Here is a 20,585-nt window from a genome sequence, read left to right on the forward strand (position 1 = left end):
ACGTATGTCGCCGATCTTCAGGGATGCGGTTTTGTTCGTCGGGTACAGGTCTTCCATTGTTAGGCGCGGGTCTTCGTTCCTCAGGTACAGGTCTTCGAGTCTCGGGCATACGCCTTTCGAGCATACGTTTTCGATTCTCGAACATACGTTCTCGATCGTCAGGCCTACGCTCTCGATCGTCCTGCATACAACTGCGGTACTCCGGTCGAAATCTTCGTCTCTGGGGCGCACGCCTTCGACCTTCAGGTATAAGTTTTCGATCTTCAGGCATAAGTCGTCGATCCTGAGGTATACGTCCTCGATTCTGAGGTATACGTCCTCGATCCTGAGGTATATGTTCTCGATCTTCAGGCATAAGTCGTCGATCCTCAGATGTACGTCTCCGATCTTTAGGCACAAATGTTCTATCCTCAGGTACACGTCTTCGACCCTCAGGTACACTTCTCCGATTCTCAGGTGTATGGCTCCGATCTCTAGTCACACGCCTTCGATGATCAGGTATACAATCCCGCTGATCAGGTATATGGTCCCGATCCTCAGGTATGAGTCTTCGATCCTCAGGTCTGGACGTTCGACCTCTAGATGAAGACCCCCGGTGCTTATAAAATTCTCGGTCTTCGTAAGATCGTCCTCTATCCCAATTTTTATACATTCGTTCTCTATTTCGATCTTCGTAAGATCGTCTATCATCTCCATCCTCACGGAATCTTCCCCTGTCCCGATATCTGTATAATCTTCTGCTTCCACGATCTTCGTTTAACCACTCACGCCTGCGTCTACCATGCCTGTTTTCATATCGCCATCTCCTATGATGGTTTCTGCGATCTCTGTGTTGTTTCTTACGACCCCCACGACAGTAGTAGCCATCCTCACTGGGACTATGAGTAGTCGATGAACTTGGATTAGAATGAGGCGGTCTGGTGACAGGTTGCAAGTGGCTTGAAGGCTCCCCGCTTTTTGCGTCACTTTTATCGTGTAAACCGTTTCCTGGTTCTTTCTCTAGGAGACTTCTTTGTCTCTCCATGGAAACCTTGACGTCCTCTGAAGTTTTACTTGTGCTAAAGTTTCGACGATCTCTTGCTTCAACCTGCAATGAGACGATATTGAACATTTACTCTAAGAAGTATCCACAATCCTTGAGGAAATATATTTCATTGCGGTGTTAGCAGAGAGAGAGAGAGAATTCCCAAGGCCATCTGACGAGCGAGTAGGAAACAAAAAATAAATAAAAATAAAATAAAACAAAGTTTCCAATGTACTAAGAATTTATTAAAACACAAAATAAAATTTTTGAACATTCTAAAAAGTTAAAATACTCGAAGCTGTGAATTGTAATTATGAAGGAATGACAGCTATTGCGAAACCTGCACCCACCCTACCTCAGGAGTCTTTCTCTTTCATGACAAATTTCCAGAACTGGTCGTATTGGGTTTGTGCCTTTTTTACCATTTCCACTACTTCCTTTTCCCACATAAGAACCTCCTTGATATGAGTATCAAGATGTCCCATTGTTTCCGGCAGGAGAACTTTGGTAGATTTGTCGAAATCTTCGGTGTTCTTAAAGTTAAACGTCAATTTTATGCCTTCAGGGGGTGGAATCAAACGTGGTTCAAGTTTTACTACGGCTTCCTCACTTTCTTCGTACCGCCAAAAACGATAAGGCATATAGAACGGTTCACCAGGCTTTCTTTCCTTGACTTCTTTCATGATATGCGATATGATGTCTTCTGGTTTATTTTGTGTGTAGAAAACGGTTTGACAAATAGGTCCGAACACTTTTCGTAAGTCTGGTTCATTCGGGAAATTGTTGTATGGTCCGATATCGGTAGCTTTCATACTTTGAGTTCTTTCTAAATTTCGTTTTTTTATTGGTTGATCAAACTCGGAGGGAAGTGCTGTAGAACCTGCCGGACCAGGGTCAGCATCTGGAATTATATCGAAAGTATCTTTTCCACCGATGTAAGTGTCGTAGTAACTAGAACTAGAACTGTCTTCCTCACGTCGTTTTCCCTTGTTCGGTTTTTTCCCTTTGGATTTTCGTCTGTCTTCGATTTTCTTCTGATAATCTTCTTTTCGTGTCTTGTCTCTTTCACGTCCTCGTTCTTTTTCAGATCCTCGCTCTCGTCCACGCCCTTGTTCTTTTTCATGCTCTTTTTTCGTTGAGCCTTTTCGTGGGCTATCTTTCTCTGTTGATTTACGAGGTAGTTTTGGTGGTGCACTTTCAATGCTCAGATCGCTATAGCTCAATTCGCTTGAAGGTGGATGTCGAGGGTCGCCGCGGGAACCATGTCTTCCACGATGTTCTTTTCCATGAGGTTCTCTTCTATGAGGTTCGCTTCCACGAGGTTCTCTTCTATGAGGTTCGCTTCCACGAGGTTCCCTTCCATGAGGTTCGCTTCCACGAGGTTCCCTTCCATGAGGTTCGCTTCCACGAGGTTCTCTTCCACGTGGCTCTCTTCCATGAGGTTCTCTTCCATAAGGTTGTCTTCCATAAGGTTCTCTTCCATAAGGTTCTCTTCCATAGGGTACTCTTCCATGAGGTTCTCTTCGACGATCAGCTTCTGGGCGGTGACCTTTTCCAAGTGGTCCTCTTGCAGATTCTTTCACTCCAGGCAGTCGTCCTCGATTTTGTGATTGTGTTTGACGATTTACCTTTCCTCGTTGTTCCTGACTGGCTACTAGGATTTCGCTTAATGATGGTTGGCTTGAGCTATCGCTAGATGGTCTAATGCATCTGTTCTTAATTTCATACCCTGAATCTAGTTCTTCGCTTGATTCGGAATCGAAAGATTCCGTTTCTGATTCTGTGGAAACATGATCACTCCCATGAGGTTCTTTTCCAGGAGGTTGTCTGTCACGGGGATCTCTTCCAGGAGGTTGTCTGTCACGGGGATCTCTTCCAGGAGGTTGTCTGTCACGGGGATCTCTTCCAGGAGGTTGTTTGTCACGAGGATCTCTTCCAGGAGGAAGTATGTCACGAGGATCTCTTCCAGGGGGAAGTATGTCACGAGGGTCTCTTCCAGGAGGAAGTCTGTCACGTGGATCTCTTCCAGGTGGAAGCCTGTCACGTGGATCTCTTCCAGGTGGAAGCCTGTCACGAGGGTCTCTACCAGGAGGAAGTCTGTCACGAGGACCTCTTTCATGAGGAAGTATGTCACGAGGATCTCTTCTTGGAGGATGTATGTCACGAGGATCTCTTCTTGGGGGATATATATCACGAGGATCTCTTCCTGGGGGATATATGTCACGAGGATCTCTTCCTGGGGGATATATGTCACGAGGAGGTCTTTCATGAGGAAGTAGGTCTCGAGGAGGTCTTTCATGAGGAAGTAGGTCTCGAGGAGGTCTTTCATGAGGAAGTAGGTCTCGAGGAGGTCTTTCATGAGGAAGTAGGTCTCGAGGATCTCTCCTTGGGGGAAGTATGTCACGAGGATCTTTTTTTGGGGGATATATGTCACGAGGATCTCTTCCTGGGGGATATATGTCACGTGGATCTCTTCTTGGAGGAAGTATGTCACGAGGATCTCGTCTTGGGGGATGTATGTCACGTGGATCTCGTCCTGGGGGAATTCTATCACGAGGATCTCCTCTTGGAGGGTGTTTATCATGAGGGCCTCCTCTAGAAGGAAGTCTCTCTCGACCCTTCTCCATAAATTCTTCTCCTCCTGAACTTAGTTCAAAACCTGATATCCTTTGTGTGCATAATTTATTTCCACGTTTTCGTGAATCTTTCTTGTGTCTCCCCCGAAAACTAGAACTTTCTCCTTGTGAATTATCTTCGTCGAATCCACCTCGTTTGCCTTCTACTCTATCCGTAGATATATTTTGCGCTTGATAGTAACAAGCTTCCTGCGGATTGAAAACGGAGAACGTTATTTAGGTGGAACATTACGAAGAGTGTTTTGCAAATTTACTGGTTAGTCTTTAATAATATCGACGAAGATTGCGGAAAGAAATTCAATCTGATCAAGAGGCGTACTTGAAAAAAGCCTGAAGGGTACTTTGGATTAGTCGTCAGTGTCGTTATTTCAGACGACGTTTATACAGTTTATCAAAGATTCTAAAGTGTTAGAACACAAAATCCTGGAAACAATTGGAAGATTGGTTAAGAATTTATATGCAGTAGTCTTCAGGTCCATGATAGGCTTTCTTGATAAGTGCAAAAGTGGGTGGCTCAGTTTTTGCCTGACATGTGTTAGACAACGTATAATTCTCAAACTAGCGTTTTCCAGGAACGCCATCCTGGTTTTAAGGACTTGGCCTCTGCTACCAGACAGATTATTCTTTGCACCACTGAATCCTTCAGCTTCCTTCTTTCTCATTTCTGTACTTGGTTCATCCGATTGATTCAAATCTTCACCGGAAGCTAACGCTAATGGGTACCACAGAGATGAGTTGATTGATTTGTTCTTATCCTTATCCTGTTGACTCCACTTTCCAGACATTCCATATGATACTATCTAACAATTTACCATAGATCAATATTCATAGAGGACCTTTCCCACATAGGTTCGTCGATTCCGTTTAATGAGTTCATCAGAGGTTATACATATCGTCCAGATTTCTCTCCCCGCCCCGAACAATCCTGTCTCTTAGGTCCATCAGAGATATCAGCAGGTTGCCTGCATTTACTTCTCGCCTTTCTGCTCTTCTCCATACACTTTGGCTTACCCGTTTCTATAGGTTCACCTGAAATTATATCAGTAGATCGCCTAGACTGGCTTCTCACCTTTCTTCCCTCTCGTCCCTCCATTCGCTTCTTATGATCCGGCTTACTGCGCTCTTTAGGAGCTACACTGGAATATTTTCGACAATCCTCCGTTCTTTCTCTATAATCCCGGTCTTTCCGGCTTTTAGGTTCACCAGAATGTCCAAACTCATCAGATAAGTATTTCTTCATTTGTTTTTTCTTAAGACAACAATCTTGTTTAGATTTTCTGCCTAACTCGGAGACCCGGCCTGAATACTGGGAACCATTGTCTTCCTTTCTGTCACATCTTTTTCGATCCTTTTTGTCCTTCGGTTTTTTCGTTCGAGTAGTTTCTCCCTTCATAGATCCCGTTCTGCTTATTGGTCTAGCATCATCAAAGTCATAAGGATCATATAAGCGCCCTCGATATCTGTACTCTTCGTCGCCAGTCGAATAGTCTCGGCAATATGGTTTGCAGAATTCGAACAGATCACGCGAATATTCCCTCCAATATTCCCATGGTCTTTTTCGTCTCGGCCAAACAGGCGGTTTTCGCCAACTTCTTGGTGGCTTATGGAAATCATAGGGGTCGTAAATGAAGTCTGAATATGAGTCCTCCGAATAACCCGGGTAATATGGACGCTGTGAGCGACCCCGTCCTCTATGAGCTTGTTGCCATGGTGGGGGACCCGATGGGCTGTAAGGTTCCTGCAGATTGAAAATGGAAATAGGTCAATAGGCCACAAATATTTGGACGATTCTGGTAGAAAAGGCTGCAAAATGTTTATTGTATTGAGTAACGATTGGAGGACTCTTCTAGTCGCAGTAAAAACAGTTAATTCTGACATCTGTGAGGGAAGTGCCTGTAAAACCTTCTTGCAGGAATTTTCCTTATTGCTGGTACTAAACATTGGACCTCCCTATAGAATAGGACATTTTTCTAGTAAAGCTGGTGAACTCTTTTGTGAAACTTTTCTACTTCATCATCATCATCAACGGCGCAACAACCGGTATCCGGTCTAGGCCTGCCTTAATAAGAAACTCCAGACATCCCGGTTTTGCGCCGAGGTCTACCAATTCGATATCCCTAGAAGCTGTCTGGCGTCCTGACCCACGCCATCGCTCCATCTTAGGCAGGGTCTGCCTCGTCTTCTTTTTCTACCATAGATATTGCCCTTATAGACTTTCCGGGTGGGATCATCCTCATCCATACGGATTAAGTGACCCGCCCACCGTAACCTATTGTGCCGGATTTTATCCACAACCGGACGGTCATGGTATCGCTCATAGATTTCGTCATTGTGTAGGCTACGGAATCGGAATCTACTTGCTCTAACATTTTAAGACTTCATTAGCCTGCATTCGGTATTCATATCCACTTTTCGGTTGCAGGGTATTCCATGATCCTTCCGGGATATGTTGAAATTTATCCGGGATAATTGTTGTCACCTTCTAACCGTCAATAATCTGTTGGACTTCAATCCCGCATAGGGTCAAGTTCTAATAACTCATGCCTTCTCCGTGTCATAAGGTTAATTTGACCTGAGAGGATACCATGATAAATTCCGTTGGCACAGGGGCCAGAAAATCGTCCTCACGATGACTAGAAGGCGAAAGTGGCAGTGAATAGGTGATTGTGGGCTACGCTATGCAATGGAAACCGATAGCTGACTGTCGCGTGGGCCATGACATTTAGCTGTAGAGCATGAGTGTAAGCTTCTTGGAAGCACGTGGGGAAACCGAAGCATATTGCTAAGAATCGACAACGGTGGTACGTAGGTGTCGCTACGCCCAGTTTCCTTGATTCCATATTTTCTTATATCTTGTAGACACACTAAGAGAGGAATTAAACTTCACTCCCTTTCCCTCAGGGGTCGTTAGCGACTTTTAACGGGTCGCTTACGATACGAGGTGTGACGTCCCCGAGGTCCCCGAGTAAGTAGTTCTGCCCCCTAGCTGGCAGCATACCTGCGTCCTAGGTAGTAGCCTCGAGAAAGCTTCTCGGTGAAGAGCGAACCGCGAATGACCGGTAAACGTCGGGACACACTGGGAAGAGCCAGCCCCTTCGGGACCTTGGACGGGAAGTGTGCATTGAACCGGTGTTAGTAGACCGCGTTGCCCCGAGCGAGCGCTGATCCGTCCATGAATTCCGGGATCAGCTAAGCGTAGGTCAGGCCTCAGGGAACTGGGGTAGGGGCTGTGTCCCCGAGGGTATACCCGTTCTTGACTATTGCGGTCCGCTCCCTTGCACACGATGCGCTGGTTACTTTTTCATGGAGAATATTCAGAAAATTATAAAAAAAAACGACGAAACAACAGACAAGGGGGAAGAGCTGGGGGCGTTTGGGCGGAGCACAAAAATTCGTCGTTCACCGCAGCGATAAGCGAAAGAGGCAGCGAGGGCTGACATACCCGATGAGACACCGGGGCGTCCAAATAAAGAGGAAGCCTTATCAAGTGGCGCAACTGACCGTGCGGAGGTGGCAAATCCATTACCTTGCAGTGCCTCTGTTCTGGAAGTAAGCTCAGTGAGAAACGCTAGTCCTGAGCAGATGGATTTGGACACAAATCGAGTGGAAGTGCACTCGACCGTCCTCGCTAGAGCCGAAGAGGAAATGCTCATCAGAAAGTGCGCAGCAGTGGTGAAACGTATGCGGTCGGCAACGTTCCCTCAGAGGAACGTCAGCAAAGGCGTCAAAAACGGGTTGATGAAACTGGAGGAACTATTGGACCGCATCTCCTTCTATAGACGAACGTGGAGAGCAGCGGAAGACGATTGTAGAACAGAAACAGTCGCTGAGAATGCTGCTTGCGTCAAACGGACCGCAGATAGCCCTCTGCAAAGTGAACTGGGGAAAAAGCGGAAGGAGGACGACGTGCCTGAAGGAGACTCTATCGAAGTAGTCTCCAAGGCCCAAAAAAAGAAGGCGAAAAAGGATAAAAAGAAACAACGAACTCCGTCGCCAGAGACACGTCTGTCCAAAAACAAGGAGGCTGCCAACCCAAAGCCAGTAGCGGAAAAAACGAGGAAACGAAGAAGGACTAGACCGTCGGCTCTGCTCATTAATCCGACGGAAGACATTTGCGGAAGTCCTTAGTGAAATCCGCTACAGGGTGAAATCCGAGGAGAGCGGAGCAGAGGTGTCTTCGATACGGAAAACGAGGAGTGGTGGAGTTCTCGTCGAACTGGGCCCAAAGACTACCAACAAGAGCACGTTTTGCGAAGCGGTCAAGGGGCTATTGGGGGAGAAGGCTCTTGTTTCCAGCCTAGAACCGATGTGCTCTCTAGAAATACGGGATCTTGACTGCCTCACAGAAAAGGCCGAAGTAGAGGAGGCGCTAAAGCGTGAATGTCCAGAGGTGACCAATGCCCGGGTAGGTATTACCTCTGTAAATGCTCGAGGCCAAAAGCTCGCCGTGGTGGAAGTCCCCGAGCAATATGCGAGGAAAATCCTTAACAGCGGGAGAATCAAAATCGGATGGGTAGTATGCAGGGTACGAATGCGGATAGTCCCCCACCAAGTGCTACAGGTGTCTGGACTATGGACACACGTCAGCAGCTTACAAGGGTCCGGACAGGAGGACAGCATGCCGGAGATGCGGCCAAGCGGGTCATCAAGCGAAGACTTGGAAGGAAAGCGAGAGTTGTGTTCTCTGTAGGGATCGTGGCGCGTCTGGCGAAAGCGTCGCACACACTGCGGGCCCGGGACGGTGTCCGACCTTCAGGGCGGAATTGGAGAGGGCTAGAGAGCAAACGCCATGATCCGCACTTTACAAATTAACATGCACCGGAGTGCAACCGCTCACCAGTTGCTAGCACAGTTCGCTGCGGAAGTAAATGCTGATCTAGTGCTGATTAGCGAGCAATACCGAAACAAGGACCCGTCCTCATGGTATCTCGACTTATCTGGCACCGCTGCCATCTGGGTTCGGGACGACGTTCGACTTCGTGCTCTTGCCGAAGGCCGGGGGGACGGATTTCTCTGGATCCGGTGTTTAGGGAGAACGTTTTTTAGCGTTTACCTGACGCCGAATAAGACAATGCCGGACTTTCGGCGCCGGCTTGATGCTCTGGAGGACGCCGTTTCGAGCACGGAGGGACGAATCCTGGTTGGCGGTGATTTTAATGCCAGGGCTCTTGAATGGGACATGCCTCAATCAGACTCCAGAGGGAAACAGATTCTGGAAATGGTGGCGAGAACCGGGCTCGTAATTTTAAACACCGGATCCACGCCAACGTTTCGGCGCCCAGGTTGTGAAGGAAGCATTCCTGACATCACTTTTGCGTCGGAATCTCTGGCATCATCGGTGGACGGGTGGCGAGTCCAAGAAGACTTCTCGGCAAGTGATCATCAGTACATTGCGTTCGAAGTGTTTGACGCTACTTGCCGGCGAGCACCAACACGACGCTCCCCCTGCGTGTGGAATGTCGCGAGGGTGAACATCGGAAGGTTCGTCGAAGCTCTTGGAGCAGGGGGGCACTCCGGCGGGTGGTGGTGTCGCAGCTGACACCGTCGTAAATTCAGTGATGAATCTGATAACGACGGCGTGTGAGGCTTCCATGCCCCGGAGAGGCCCCAGGCGCGACAAGCCTTCTATGTACTGGTGGACGGCAGAAATTGCCGACCTACGGAAGGAGTGTCATAAGCTCCGCCGTTTGGCACAACGTTTGTACGCCAACGAGGAGGCATGTGCCATAAAGGCACAAAATAGATCAGCAAAAAGGAGACTCCGCAGCGCTATAAATAAAAGTAAAGCTCGCGGCTGGCAAAAACTTGTTTATGAGGTGAATGATGACCCGTGGGGACTTGGCTATAAGCTTGTCACTCGGGGTTCTGCGGAAGCCCTGCATACTGAGCACCGACCAGATGGACCGCATTATGCGGGCATTGTTTCCCAGAGACCCTGTACGGGTTGATGTAAATAGCGCGGAAAGCGTCGTGGATTGCTCGTGGATTGCCCCCTTTTCACAATGGAAGAATTCGAAGAAGCGGTTCTCACTATGAAAAACAGGAAGGCACCAGGTCCAGATGGCATCCCGGTAGAAGTTTACAAACTGGTGTTCCGCCAACGGCCAGAATTGCTGCTCGAAGCGTTCAACGCGTGCTTGAAGGAGGGCATTTTTCCTTGTCGCTGGAAAGTGGCCAGACTCGCGTTGATCAGTAAGGGTAAAGGAGAGCCGGAGCTGCCGTCTGCATACCGACCGCTGTGTATGCTTGACACGGCCGGAAAAGTGCTCGAAAAGCTCATCAGGGGTAGACTCGCTGAAGCGATCCGTGCTGCCGGGGACTTATCCGCAAGGCAGTTCGGGTTTAGAACAGGGAAATCTACAGTGGATGCTGTTATGGAGGTCGTAGATGCGTTTAATCGAGCCGGAGCACACAGGCGCCGATCTCGACGGATAGTGCTCCTCATAACGCTTGATGTCAGAAATGCCTTCAATTCCGTAAAATGGACAGATATGCTAGGCACACTAGAGAACTCCTTTCACGTGTCAAGCTATCTCTTGCGGATATTGAGGGATTATCTGAAACACCGCTCCCTGTTCTATGAGACGCTAGAGGGCCAGAGGAGGATGGAAACCACCTCGGGAGTAGCGCAGGGATCCATTCTAGGGCCGGACCTCTGGAACGCTTCCTACGATAGTCTGCTGAGACTCGATATGCCCGAAGAGTCGCGCCTGGTCGGTTATGCAGACGACGTTGCGGCACTTGTTGCCGGACGCACTGTTGAACAGGCGCAAAGCAGACTTGGCATATTGATGCGACGGGTAAGCGGATGGATGACTGCTCACGGTTTCAACCTTGCACTGGAAAAAACCGAAGTAGTCATCCTGACTAGAAGGAGAATCCCGACCTTGCGTCCCATATCGATCGGCGAGTCAAAACCAGCGATTAAATATCTTGGTTTAATGCTCGACTCGAAGATGAGCTTCTTCGAGCAAATCAAAGCAGCCGCGGACAGGGCTGCAGCAGGAGTCGCGGCCTTGAGTCGGTTAATGGCGAATGTCGGCGGCCCTATATCAACTAGGAGACGTCTCCTCATGGGAGCAACGCAGTCAGTCCTTCTCTATGGTGCGGAGGTATGGGCTGATGCCCTTTACAAGGAGGTGCATCGAGTGGCGTCTGCTTATCGCACCGTCTCCGAACCGGCTGTGATGGTGATTGCGGGAGTGATCCCCGTTGCCCTCCTTGCCTCGCCGTAAGGGCGAAAACTTAAGAGAAGTGGTTGCCCGTGAAGAACGTCAACGCACCCTTAGCGAGTGGCAACTTTCTTGGCAAAATGAGCCAAGGGGCAAGTGGACTGCGCGGCTCATCGACAAATTAGACCCATGGTTGAACAGAAAGCACGGTGAGATTAATTACTTCCTTACCCAACTTCTAAGTGGGCATGGAGGTTTTCTGTCTTACCTGCACAGGGTTGGGAAGGCGCGATCTCCTGATTGTGTGTTCTGCAATAGAGTGGCGGATGACACTGAACACACCTTTTTCTCTTGCGAGAGGTGGGACGGCCTCCGCCAGCAGCTTTATGCAGACACAGGGGAGCTCTCTCCAAACATTGTGCGAGAGATACTGAAGAGCGCTGGCAGCTGGAATCGTATTGCGCATTATGTTCGGGCTCTTCTTATAACGAAGAAGATTGAACTGGACCGGCAGAGGGATCGGACGGTAAGGGGTTCCCTGAACTAACAACAACTCCCCTCCCCTCCCGTTGGTGAAAGGAATTCCCTGACTTCCCTTCCCTCCCTCCCAAAGCCAGGAGAGCGGGAGGGCTAGCCGGAAGTAATGTGTCAAACGGTTCCAGGCTAGTTCTCTGATGACAGGGAGGTGTTTAGTTTGTAGTCCGCCAGCGTGCTGTTGCGGGAGTCCAACACTCTGTACGTAAACGCATTCACCTACCCTACTCCCCAAAAAAAAAAAAAAAAAATGAGTGTAAGCTTCTTGGAAGCACGTGGGGAAACTGAAGCATATTGCCTGGGGTCTATAGTGTACCTGACAAACGTGAGTGCCACTTTAGCCGGTAGAATCGCTTGGCATGTCAGTGAGGACTATACTCACAGCGACCACCAGGCAATCTGCATAGAGATCAAGGGCGGATCGAGCTCGAAAAAGAGTTTTCGCAGAATGCCGGGTGGTATGCTTGGCTGAACAGTGAAAGCTTTCGAGGGGGACAAGTTTTCCGCGGTGCTCAAATCCGACATATCCCTGAATGGTACGGCTGGAGAGAAAGCCACCCAGATCACTGGATGGGTGACGGAAGCATGCGATGCTACTATGCCCAGAAGGCGATTGCTCCCCAGTAGGCAACCCAACTACTGGTGGAACAACGAAATCGCAAGTTTGCGAGCCGCATGTTTTCGGGCAAGGAGGCTTTGCCAGAGGCTCAGGGGAAAACCCGGTGGCGACGGTCGAGAGGAGGCACACAAGCAATTGCGTGGCCGCCTAAAGGAAGCCATTCAGAGGAGCAAAAAGAACTGCTTCAAATAGCTGGGCGACCATGCCGACAAACCCTTGGGCGAGGCTTACAGGGTGGTGATGAAAAGGCTGCAGAAATCACCCCAGGTGACCTGTCCGCGCCTCCTGAAACAGATTGTTACCACTCTGTTCCCTCACCACGAAAATAGGGGAAGGCAGCTAAGTCCAGCTAAATGACGGCATAATACCGCCTGTAACTGTGGAGGAGCTGCGGAAAATATGTGGTAGGTTCGGTGACAACAAGGCCCCAGGTTTGGATGGCATCCCCAACCGAGCTTTGAAACTGGCAGTGAAGACTAGGCCCGAACTTTTCGCCAACACCTTCGAGGCGTGCCTAAAAGAAGGAATATTCCCTGCCCAGTGGAAAAAGCAAAAGTTGGTGTTGCTTCCGAAGCCTTGCAAGCCACCTGGAAACCCAGCGTCTTATCGTCCTATCTGCCTGTTGAATACAATGGGGAAGATGATGGAGAGAGTCATCTACAACAGACTCCTGCCCATCGTCGAAGCCAGCAATGGTTTGTCGGAACGCCAGTTTGGTTTCCGACGTGCCCACTCTATGGTGGACGCAATTGGCATGGTGGTAAACCTGGCAAAAGGTGTACTGATTTCTGGCGGCTGCTGTGCCGTGGTGGCGTTGTCAAAAACGCATTCAACTCGGCCAACTGAAATAGAATTAAAGGGGCGTTGGCTGACATAGGTGTCCCCGGATACTTAGCGAATTTGGTGGAAAACTACCTCTCAGAGAAGACTCTCTGGTACGGGACGGATGAGGGCCCCAAAGAGTACATTGTCACAGCCGGGGTACCACAGGGATCGGTACTTGGTCCCGTGTTGTGGAATATCATGTATAATGGGGTGCATGCTCTCCCGTCCCAGAGGGGACTACGATTGTCGGCTTTGCTGATGACCTAGCTGTGGTTGTTGCAGCAAAACACCCAGAAGATGTGGAGGTTTACGCAACGGAAACAGTGAGAGCGGTAAAGTCCTGGCTAGAAAAGGCCGGGCTGACCTTGACGGACGCGAAAACGGAAGCAGTCTTAATAACGAAACGCAGGAAAAATAACACTGTAAAAGTGGAGGTCGGTGGACATACGGTCGTATCAAAGCCGGCTATCAAATACCTGGGGGTAATAATTGACACCAAATTGAGTTTTAGGGAACACCTAAAGTATGCATGCCAAAAGGCAGCCAGTGCCACCATGGCACTTGTAAAAATGTTGCCAAATATTGGTGGGTCGAAACATTGCCGGAGGTTGGTGCTAGCCGGAGTTGTGCGCTCAATCCTGCTCTACTCGTCGCCTGTGTGGGCAGAGGCGCTTGCAAACCCTCAGAGATGGAAGCAGGTGAACTCGGTTTACCGGCGGAAGGCTTTGAGGGTTTGCAGTGCTTTTAGAACCACATCAGATGAGGCAGTATTGGTGGTGGCAGGCATGATCCCGGTTGACATTCTGGCCAAAGAAATGAGTGTCCTGTACAATGCAAGACATATGGAGGGGCATGCACAGCGTAGAAATGCGGCAAGGTCAGAGTCGCATGATCTCTGGCAACGCAGATGGGACGAGTCTACGAAAGGTCGGTGGACGCACAGGCTCATTCCCAACATTAGGGTGTGGCTTGAGCGAAAACATGGGGAGACCAACTACCACATTACCCAGTTCCTCACGGGGCACGGTGGTTGGGTTGGATGATTCTCTGAACTGTCCCAGATGCGATGGTATACCGAAGGATCCAGAGCATGTGATGTTTCACTGCCCTCGATTTGCGATGGAGAGAAGGAGCTTAAACCAGGTGCTGGGCAGGAGCGGGACCCCGGAGAGCTTGGTTACTGAGATGCTGGAGTCCGAGGAGAAGTGGCTTGCGGTTGGCTCCGCAATCATCCAAATGCAGGAGGAGTTGCTGAAGGAACAAAGAAGGAGGAAAGCTGCAAATAGGAGAAGGATGAGTGCCTAAGAGCAAACCTACCCCGCGAAGTAATACCTCAATGGTGGTCCCTCGGGGCTGGGGCTGGAGAGACCGGGGGTGGTTTTTAGTGGGTGTGAATCCCACACGCGCCCGCTGTAGTTCCGCCGTTCGGGCGGCGGAGCTGTCTTGAGGAGAATAATATGGGCTAAACGAGAGGACGACTAGTGGCGAATCAGATACAACCATGGGTTATATCAGACGCTTGACGACCCTGAAGTCTCCAAATTAATCAAACTTCGGAAGTAATATTGAGCTGGCCACGTTCGACGTATGGACGAAACGCCGATACCTATAAGGGTTTTCGAAAGGGGAGCAGGCCCGTTAGCACTGGCCAGATTCTGTTGGCGAAGACAGCGCATCATCGCTCGGGTTTCAGAATTGGGGGGTGCAATGCGTGGATGGAAATGGTTGGAGGGAAGACATCCTAAAGGCCAAGACCTAAAATGGGCTGTAGAGCCGCGACGACCAAGCTCTAGTTAGCGCCAGTCTGCGGACAATAGGTAAGCAATTCTCAATTCTCTCTCAAAGTGATCTCTAGTTCCAGATTGGGAGAAATGCTTTCCTTCGTGAATGTTATGGAGGTTAGTTCTGAAGATTTGAGCCTGCTGGATTCTATTTCATTTTGGTTCTATTTACCTTGTAGGCAACCATGGTAAAAATGCCAGTGAAAGGACCACCTACGGTGACTAATATGATTATAGAGTGCAAAACTGTAAGGCTGCTAACGATGGGACAGAATGGCGAAATAAGTAGAGTAGAAGAACGAAACCAAACCGAGCAAGCGCTGTAGAATTCTGAACATACGAGAGTTCTGTTTGGAGAGCCAGAATAGTAAGGTTAAGCAGTTAGTGGAGAGCTTTACTGAGGGTTATACAACAAAATACCAGCACCAACAATAGAGGGCTTGAAAAGTCCAACTTCGGTGGTTTTTGGGGACGAACGCACCGGTTTCTGACCGACGATGACCGGCGACCGTACTGCTTCGGTTGCAGGTACCCAGGAGGGGACAGCTAATTCGATACCGGATCTTTTCAGAAGGAGTTCAGTGCTCCTTAGATCGCCACCTAGTTGAACGAGATCGCTAGAGGGATGAGATGTTTGTCAGACAATGACGGAGAAATTTAAGGAAGCCAAGCCCAGCGATGTGATTCTGATACCAGATAATGAGTGTGACTAATGTCAGCGAGCGAACGACCACCCCGGGAGCGGCATTTGCCGCACTGGGTGTGAAGATAATGGAGCTCTGTGTGCTCATAAAAGATAGGAAGAACTTCCACCAAAATATTAGGGCTATGGTCGAAGGTATCAGAACGGCGTATGGCAAAGCCAAGGAAGAGAAAGGAGCGTGTAAACCAGGCTAGAAAGTCTCCCAGGCGACACAGGTGATAACTCCTCTGCAAAGGTTACTTGGCGAGAACGCTGGAAAGCTGGAAGCCGCGAGAGGGTGGGGGAAATACCTGGACCCCCAATAGATCCCCAAAAGGATGAAACACCTTTCTCCAAAAAAAAAACTGGAGCAGGCATTGAAGACAGCCCAAAATGTCAAAGAAAAGGCGGTAGCTGTGATGTGCGAGGCACGGAGGCATGGAGCAAGGTTGTCTCCAAGAAGAGGAAGGAGAGGACGAGGATACGGATACGTGATCGTCATTTCCAAAAAGGGCGAACCAGCTTATGCCGACATTCTTAAGTGAGTTAAGTCGGACCCAAAGCTTAGGGATCTAGGAAACAGCGTCAATCGAATCAGGCAGTTACAGCAGGTTCAAGTAAGCGCACGACGGCAGAAGGTAACTATCGATATGGTTACCGCAGCACTGGAAAATGTTTTCGAGCTTCCGGGACTACAGGAGTCGGCAGTCAAATCGCTGCGAACGGCTTATGGGGGGGGGGGGGGGGGGGGGACGCAGACTGCAGTTATCAGCCTGCCAGCAGAGACAGCGTTCAAAATACTAGCTGGGTTAACTGTCGGCTCAGAGTGGACATGAAGAGATGCTCCAGGTGCCTCGACTTGGGGCACATAGCTGCAGCATGCACCAGTGCCCACGATAGATCGAAGCGGTGCAGAAAGTGCGGAGGAGATGGACATATCGCCAAGGAGTGCACAGCTGACCCGAAATGCATGCTGTGCGAAAGAAAGGAGGACATCGACAACCGACGTATTGCTGGCAGTAGCAGATGTCCAGTGTTCAGGAGAGCCCTAAATACAATGCCCAAATGGGATTGATTCAAATCAATCTCGACAATTGTGAGGCGGCGCAAGACCTCCTCTCAAAGACCATCCGAGAGAAGGGAATTGACGTTCCCATTATTTGTGAACCATATCGCAAGTACGGTGGTTGTGTCTGGACCAGGGATTAGACCAGTAAAGCAGCGATATGGGCGTGCGGCGAGCAGGCCATTCAGGAAGTTATGCAGCTTCCGGAAGCTGGTTTCGCGAGAGCAAATTTGGCCGTGATTCATAGTTACAGTCGTTACGTTCTTTCTAGCGCAACACGTGCTCAGCACGAGGAAATGCCGCACTATTTGGTGCTGGACGCATGGGGTCATACCCCGAAAACCATAGCAGGTGACTTCAATGCCGGGGCCTGTGAGTGGGGTGGCCGAAGGACAAACGAGAGAGGACGTACCCTGCTTGAGGCATTCGCTGAGTTGGATATTGTACTTGCCAATGTTGGGAACTCATTTACTTTCAGAGGGAGAGGACTGGGCTCTATTGTTGACCTCGCGTACGTGAGCACCGCATTGGCGAGGGGAACGACCTGGTATGTCGGTGAGCATTACACTCACACGACCACGGCCAAGTGTCGGGTTGAATGCTCGCAGAAAGGACGGGCTGAACGACGACGGCGTTCGAGTAGGATACGTTTCCTGAAGCTTTAGCGGGTCATGACGACCTGAGTGGCACAATGACCGAAATGGCATCGAGAATCACGCGATGGGTGACCGAGGCAATGGACGCGGCTATGCCCCGGAAGCGAGAACGTGCAAGAAAACAGCCAAACTATTGGTGGAATAGCGAAATCGCGGAGCTAAAATCAGCATGCCATCGAGCAAGAAGGCAGTTCCAGCGGTCCAGGGGAAGACCCGATGACGAGGAGCGCGAATGGGATTATAGAATATTATAGAATAAAGGAGGCCATTCGTAGGAGCAAAAGAGATTGCTTTTGACGACAGTGTGTGGATACTAACATAAACTCCTGGGGCATGGTCTACGGGCTGGTTATGAAGAAGTTGCAGGGGCAAAGGTCGTCCCAGGCAACCTGTCCACCGCTTCTAGAACAAATTGTAATCAGGTTTTTTTCTCATCATACGGCAAGCAGGTATCGAACGGAAGCTCAATTCGGCAAAGCTCCGGGTTTGGATAGCATCCTTAATAAAGCGCTGAAGCTGGCAGTGGGGACCAGACCTGACTGGTTCATAAATACATTCGAGGCGTGTATGGCGGAAGGCGTATTTCCTCCACAATGGAAAAGGCAAAAACTGATGTCGGCCTATATCTTTATTGGACACCTGGCTCGAGAAGCAATGCTTTCTGGAAAGTCCTGTGCCGTGGTGACGGTGAATATAAAAAATGCATTGAACTCCGCCGACTGGGGCCGCATTAAAGGGTCATTTGACCAGAATTAGTGCACCTGGTTACTTGGCGGACGGGCCCAATGAATGCATCATCACAGCAGGGGTACCACAAGGCTCGGTGTTGGGCCCTCTGGTCCGGAACGTGATATACAACGCGGTCCTCTTGCTTCCCGCAGCAGAGGAGGCTACATTGGTCGGTTTTGCCGATGATCTGACCATAATGATCGTTGCAAAACTACCGGAGAATGTGGAGGTTTGCACCACCAGACGGTTATGGCCGTAAGGTCCTGGCTTGAGGGGGCCGGACTGAGCCTGATGGAGGAAAAGACGGGACGCAATTTTCATTACAAATCATCGGAAAAGAAATACGATCAGGCGGCGGGTTGGAAGCCATATGATCGTCTCGAAGCCGACCATCGCATACTTTGGCGTGACTCTCGATGCCAGACTGAGTTTCAAAGGGCATATATCGTAGGTCTGCGGAAAAGCTGCAAAGGCCACCATGGCCCTTGCTAGGATGATGATGATCGTAGGTGGGCCGAAATAGTGTAGCAGACTGCTGATAGCTGGGGTCGCGCAGTAGATATTGTTGTACGAGTCGCCTGTGTTGGCAGAGGCTCCGGATAAGGTACAGAACTGGAGGCAGATTAAATCTGCCTATCGTCTGATTGCGCTGAGGGTATGCAGCGCATCTCGAACCAGTTAGGATGATGATCGTATTCGCAGGGATGGTCCCTATTGACCTATTAGCGACAGGCGAGAGATGGAGGCAGGCGGGTCCATCAGGAACGGAAGCAGACCACCGGCGAACGGCAAAAGAGGAATCGCATAGACTCTGGCAACGACGGTGGAATGAGTCGAAGGGTCGGTGGATATACAAGCTTATTCCTGATATTAGGGAATGGCTTGACCGACAACACGACAGTTTCTTACCTGCTACCGAACATATCTGCATCGTATTGGTCTGGATGATTCGCCGAACTGTTACAGATGCCGTGGAATCCCAGAGGACCCGGAGCATGTGCTGTTTGAGTGCCCGATATTTCAGGAGGAGAGAAGAAGTCTGAGCGAGGCCCTGGGGGTCGGCGTGAGCCCCCAAAAAACTTAATCCGGGAAATGTTCAGGACGAAGGCAAACTGGACTTTGGTCATCCACATAATTGTGCGGTTACAAATCCATCTCCTGAGAGAAGTACGTGCAAGAGCGCAAAGAAAAGATGTAAGACTTTTCTGGATATTTTCAGCCCTTTCTTTTACGAGAGTAGGTGGCTCTGTCGATTCCATGGTAAATTTCTCTTGTCAGGCCTATTTCGCCTCGTTATCAGTGTAGTTGGTTTAGCAGTTTCTCTGCAGATATCTCCTTCGCTTTTATCCTTTGTGATGGAGTCTTTCATGGGTCATTTTCTAAAGAGCTCATGGAGTGCAGCTTCATTGTGCACTTGCAAGGACCTAATACTACTGTGTTAATTACGTCTATGATGCTTCTGAAGGACTAGGTCACGAATTCCATATAAGCTTCTCCATCAGTTCAACTAAGTTGAAATGTCGTAGTTTTTTTTTGGACTTAGTTTTCAATGGGCTGACTGGAGGACTGATGGGCATCTTGCTTTAAATCGACAGGCAACCGCTTCTTTCCTTATGGCTTAAAGTCATGTTGCAGGCAATGGAATTCTAAGGATTCATTCCCCATCTTAGTCTCCGCCCCCCCGTAATAGCTGTGCTTTGATCGATTGAATCATTATTTTCATAACCAAATAAGGAAGTTTTACTGACCTGGACTTTTTTAAGGTATCCAATCAACGAATTCGAGTCCCTCACTATTTTCTTGAGTAAGGCGACATTCTCATTGTTTTTGCCAGCGATTGTGTTCACATATCGTTTTGTTCTTTCTACAACGGCGTAGCATGAGGGATTACGGTACGGGTTCTGAGTTTCGCCAACTGCATGCTTAGATGGTTTCTCCCCACCTACATGGCTAGGACTGGTTCCTTCATTTTCGGTACAACGGCAAGACTCATTATTTTGCGTATTTTGATTGGTGTCTACCTCGGTATTTGTCATCTGTTGAAAGAGATTTTAGAATTAACCAATGATGGATAAAGTGGGGTTTTCAAAAGGGATGCAGAGTAAATAGTGAAGGTTTTCAGAGATATGAAAAAGTTGATATAATTCACTAAATCTCTGGAAGCCTCGTCCTAAGGCAGCATGGTCCATTTTTTGACCAGTAGCTATGCCAGCTGAAGTCACTGGAGAGCCAGACGCCCATGAGGAAACACTAAGCCTTAGTTCCGTATTCCGGGGGCCAAATTCAGATATAGAGAAACAAAAGAGTGCGCCTTGTAAACCCACTCATTTCTCTGCATTTTAGGTACCAAACTTGTCAACTGTGATGGATGAATTCGTCAATAATTCTACTTACACTTTTGGGCCGAGCTATACTCTAGAAGTTTCACTAAAATTTAGGCCAGTTAAAAAATTGTTTACACTTTCAATTTAAATTAAAAATTAGCATTCCCAAACAACAGACTAAAATTATTTTAATTTATTAATTCCAGAATATTGCATGACTGTTTCCAATAAAAACATTATGTATTATGATTGTTTTGAATTTTTGTGAAAATGTTGTAACATTTCAGTCACTAGTAGGCCTTGGAAATTTCTATTTGATTAAAGTGAAAGTGCAAAGGGTAGGTAGGCAGGTGTCAGTGGCCGTTTCGATGCCACAAACTCCTATGACCGTGACTGTTGTTATGGGAGCAGGGAGGCAAAGTCCAGCCGGCTCGGATCTTCTCTCTGACCCTGCAGGTAGAAATCTCTCTGAGGCCCCTAAAGAATGGTTTACCCAGTGTCCGCAGCCTGACTCTAGCCAGAGCTGGGCAATCGCAG

The 20,585-nt window shown here is 48.9% G+C and overlaps 1 protein-coding gene across 3 annotated transcripts; it reads right to left on the reverse strand.

Moving 5' to 3' along the window:
- Window positions 1-1,253: 1,253 nt before the first annotated feature.
- Window positions 1,254-20,277, reverse strand: LOC119646473 (zinc finger CCCH domain-containing protein 13-like). Of its 3 annotated transcripts, none has more exons than XM_038046926.1 (4): window positions 20,119-20,277; window positions 19,473-19,760; window positions 4,946-5,398; window positions 1,254-3,849 (listed from the first exon to the last, which is right to left on the reverse strand). In XM_038046926.1, the coding sequence occupies exons 2-4, from the start codon at window positions 19,758-19,760 to the stop codon at window positions 1,381-1,383; spliced, it is 3,210 nt and encodes a 1,069-aa protein (XP_037902854.1). In that variant the 5' UTR covers window positions 20,119-20,277; the 3' UTR covers window positions 1,254-1,380. The 3 variants fall into 3 exon arrangements, with proteins under 3 accessions (XP_037902854.1, XP_037902853.1, XP_037902855.1); XM_038046925.1 differs by having other exon boundaries at window positions 4,730-5,398; XM_038046927.1 differs by lacking the exon at window positions 4,946-5,398.
- Window positions 20,278-20,585: the final 308 nt, after the last annotated feature.

Source organism: Hermetia illucens, chromosome 1 (genome assembly GCF_905115235.1).
Source record: "Hermetia illucens chromosome 1, iHerIll2.2.curated.20191125, whole genome shotgun sequence".
NCBI classification, from domain to species: Eukaryota; Metazoa; Arthropoda; class Insecta; order Diptera; family Stratiomyidae; genus Hermetia; species Hermetia illucens.

Coding starts and splice junctions, on each gene's coding strand:
- LOC119646473 (XM_038046925.1), bottom strand. CDS start 19,760: ATGACAAATACCGAGGTAGACACCAATCAAAATACGCAAAATAATGAG. Junction 5,399..19,472: donor GATACCTTAAAAAAGTCCAG/GTCAGTAAAACT, acceptor TTCAATCTGCAG/GAACCTTACAGCCCATCGGG. Junction 3,850..4,729: donor AGGGACGAGAGGGAAGAAAG/GTGAGAAGCCAG, acceptor TTCAATCCGCAG/GAAGCTTGTTACTATCAAGC.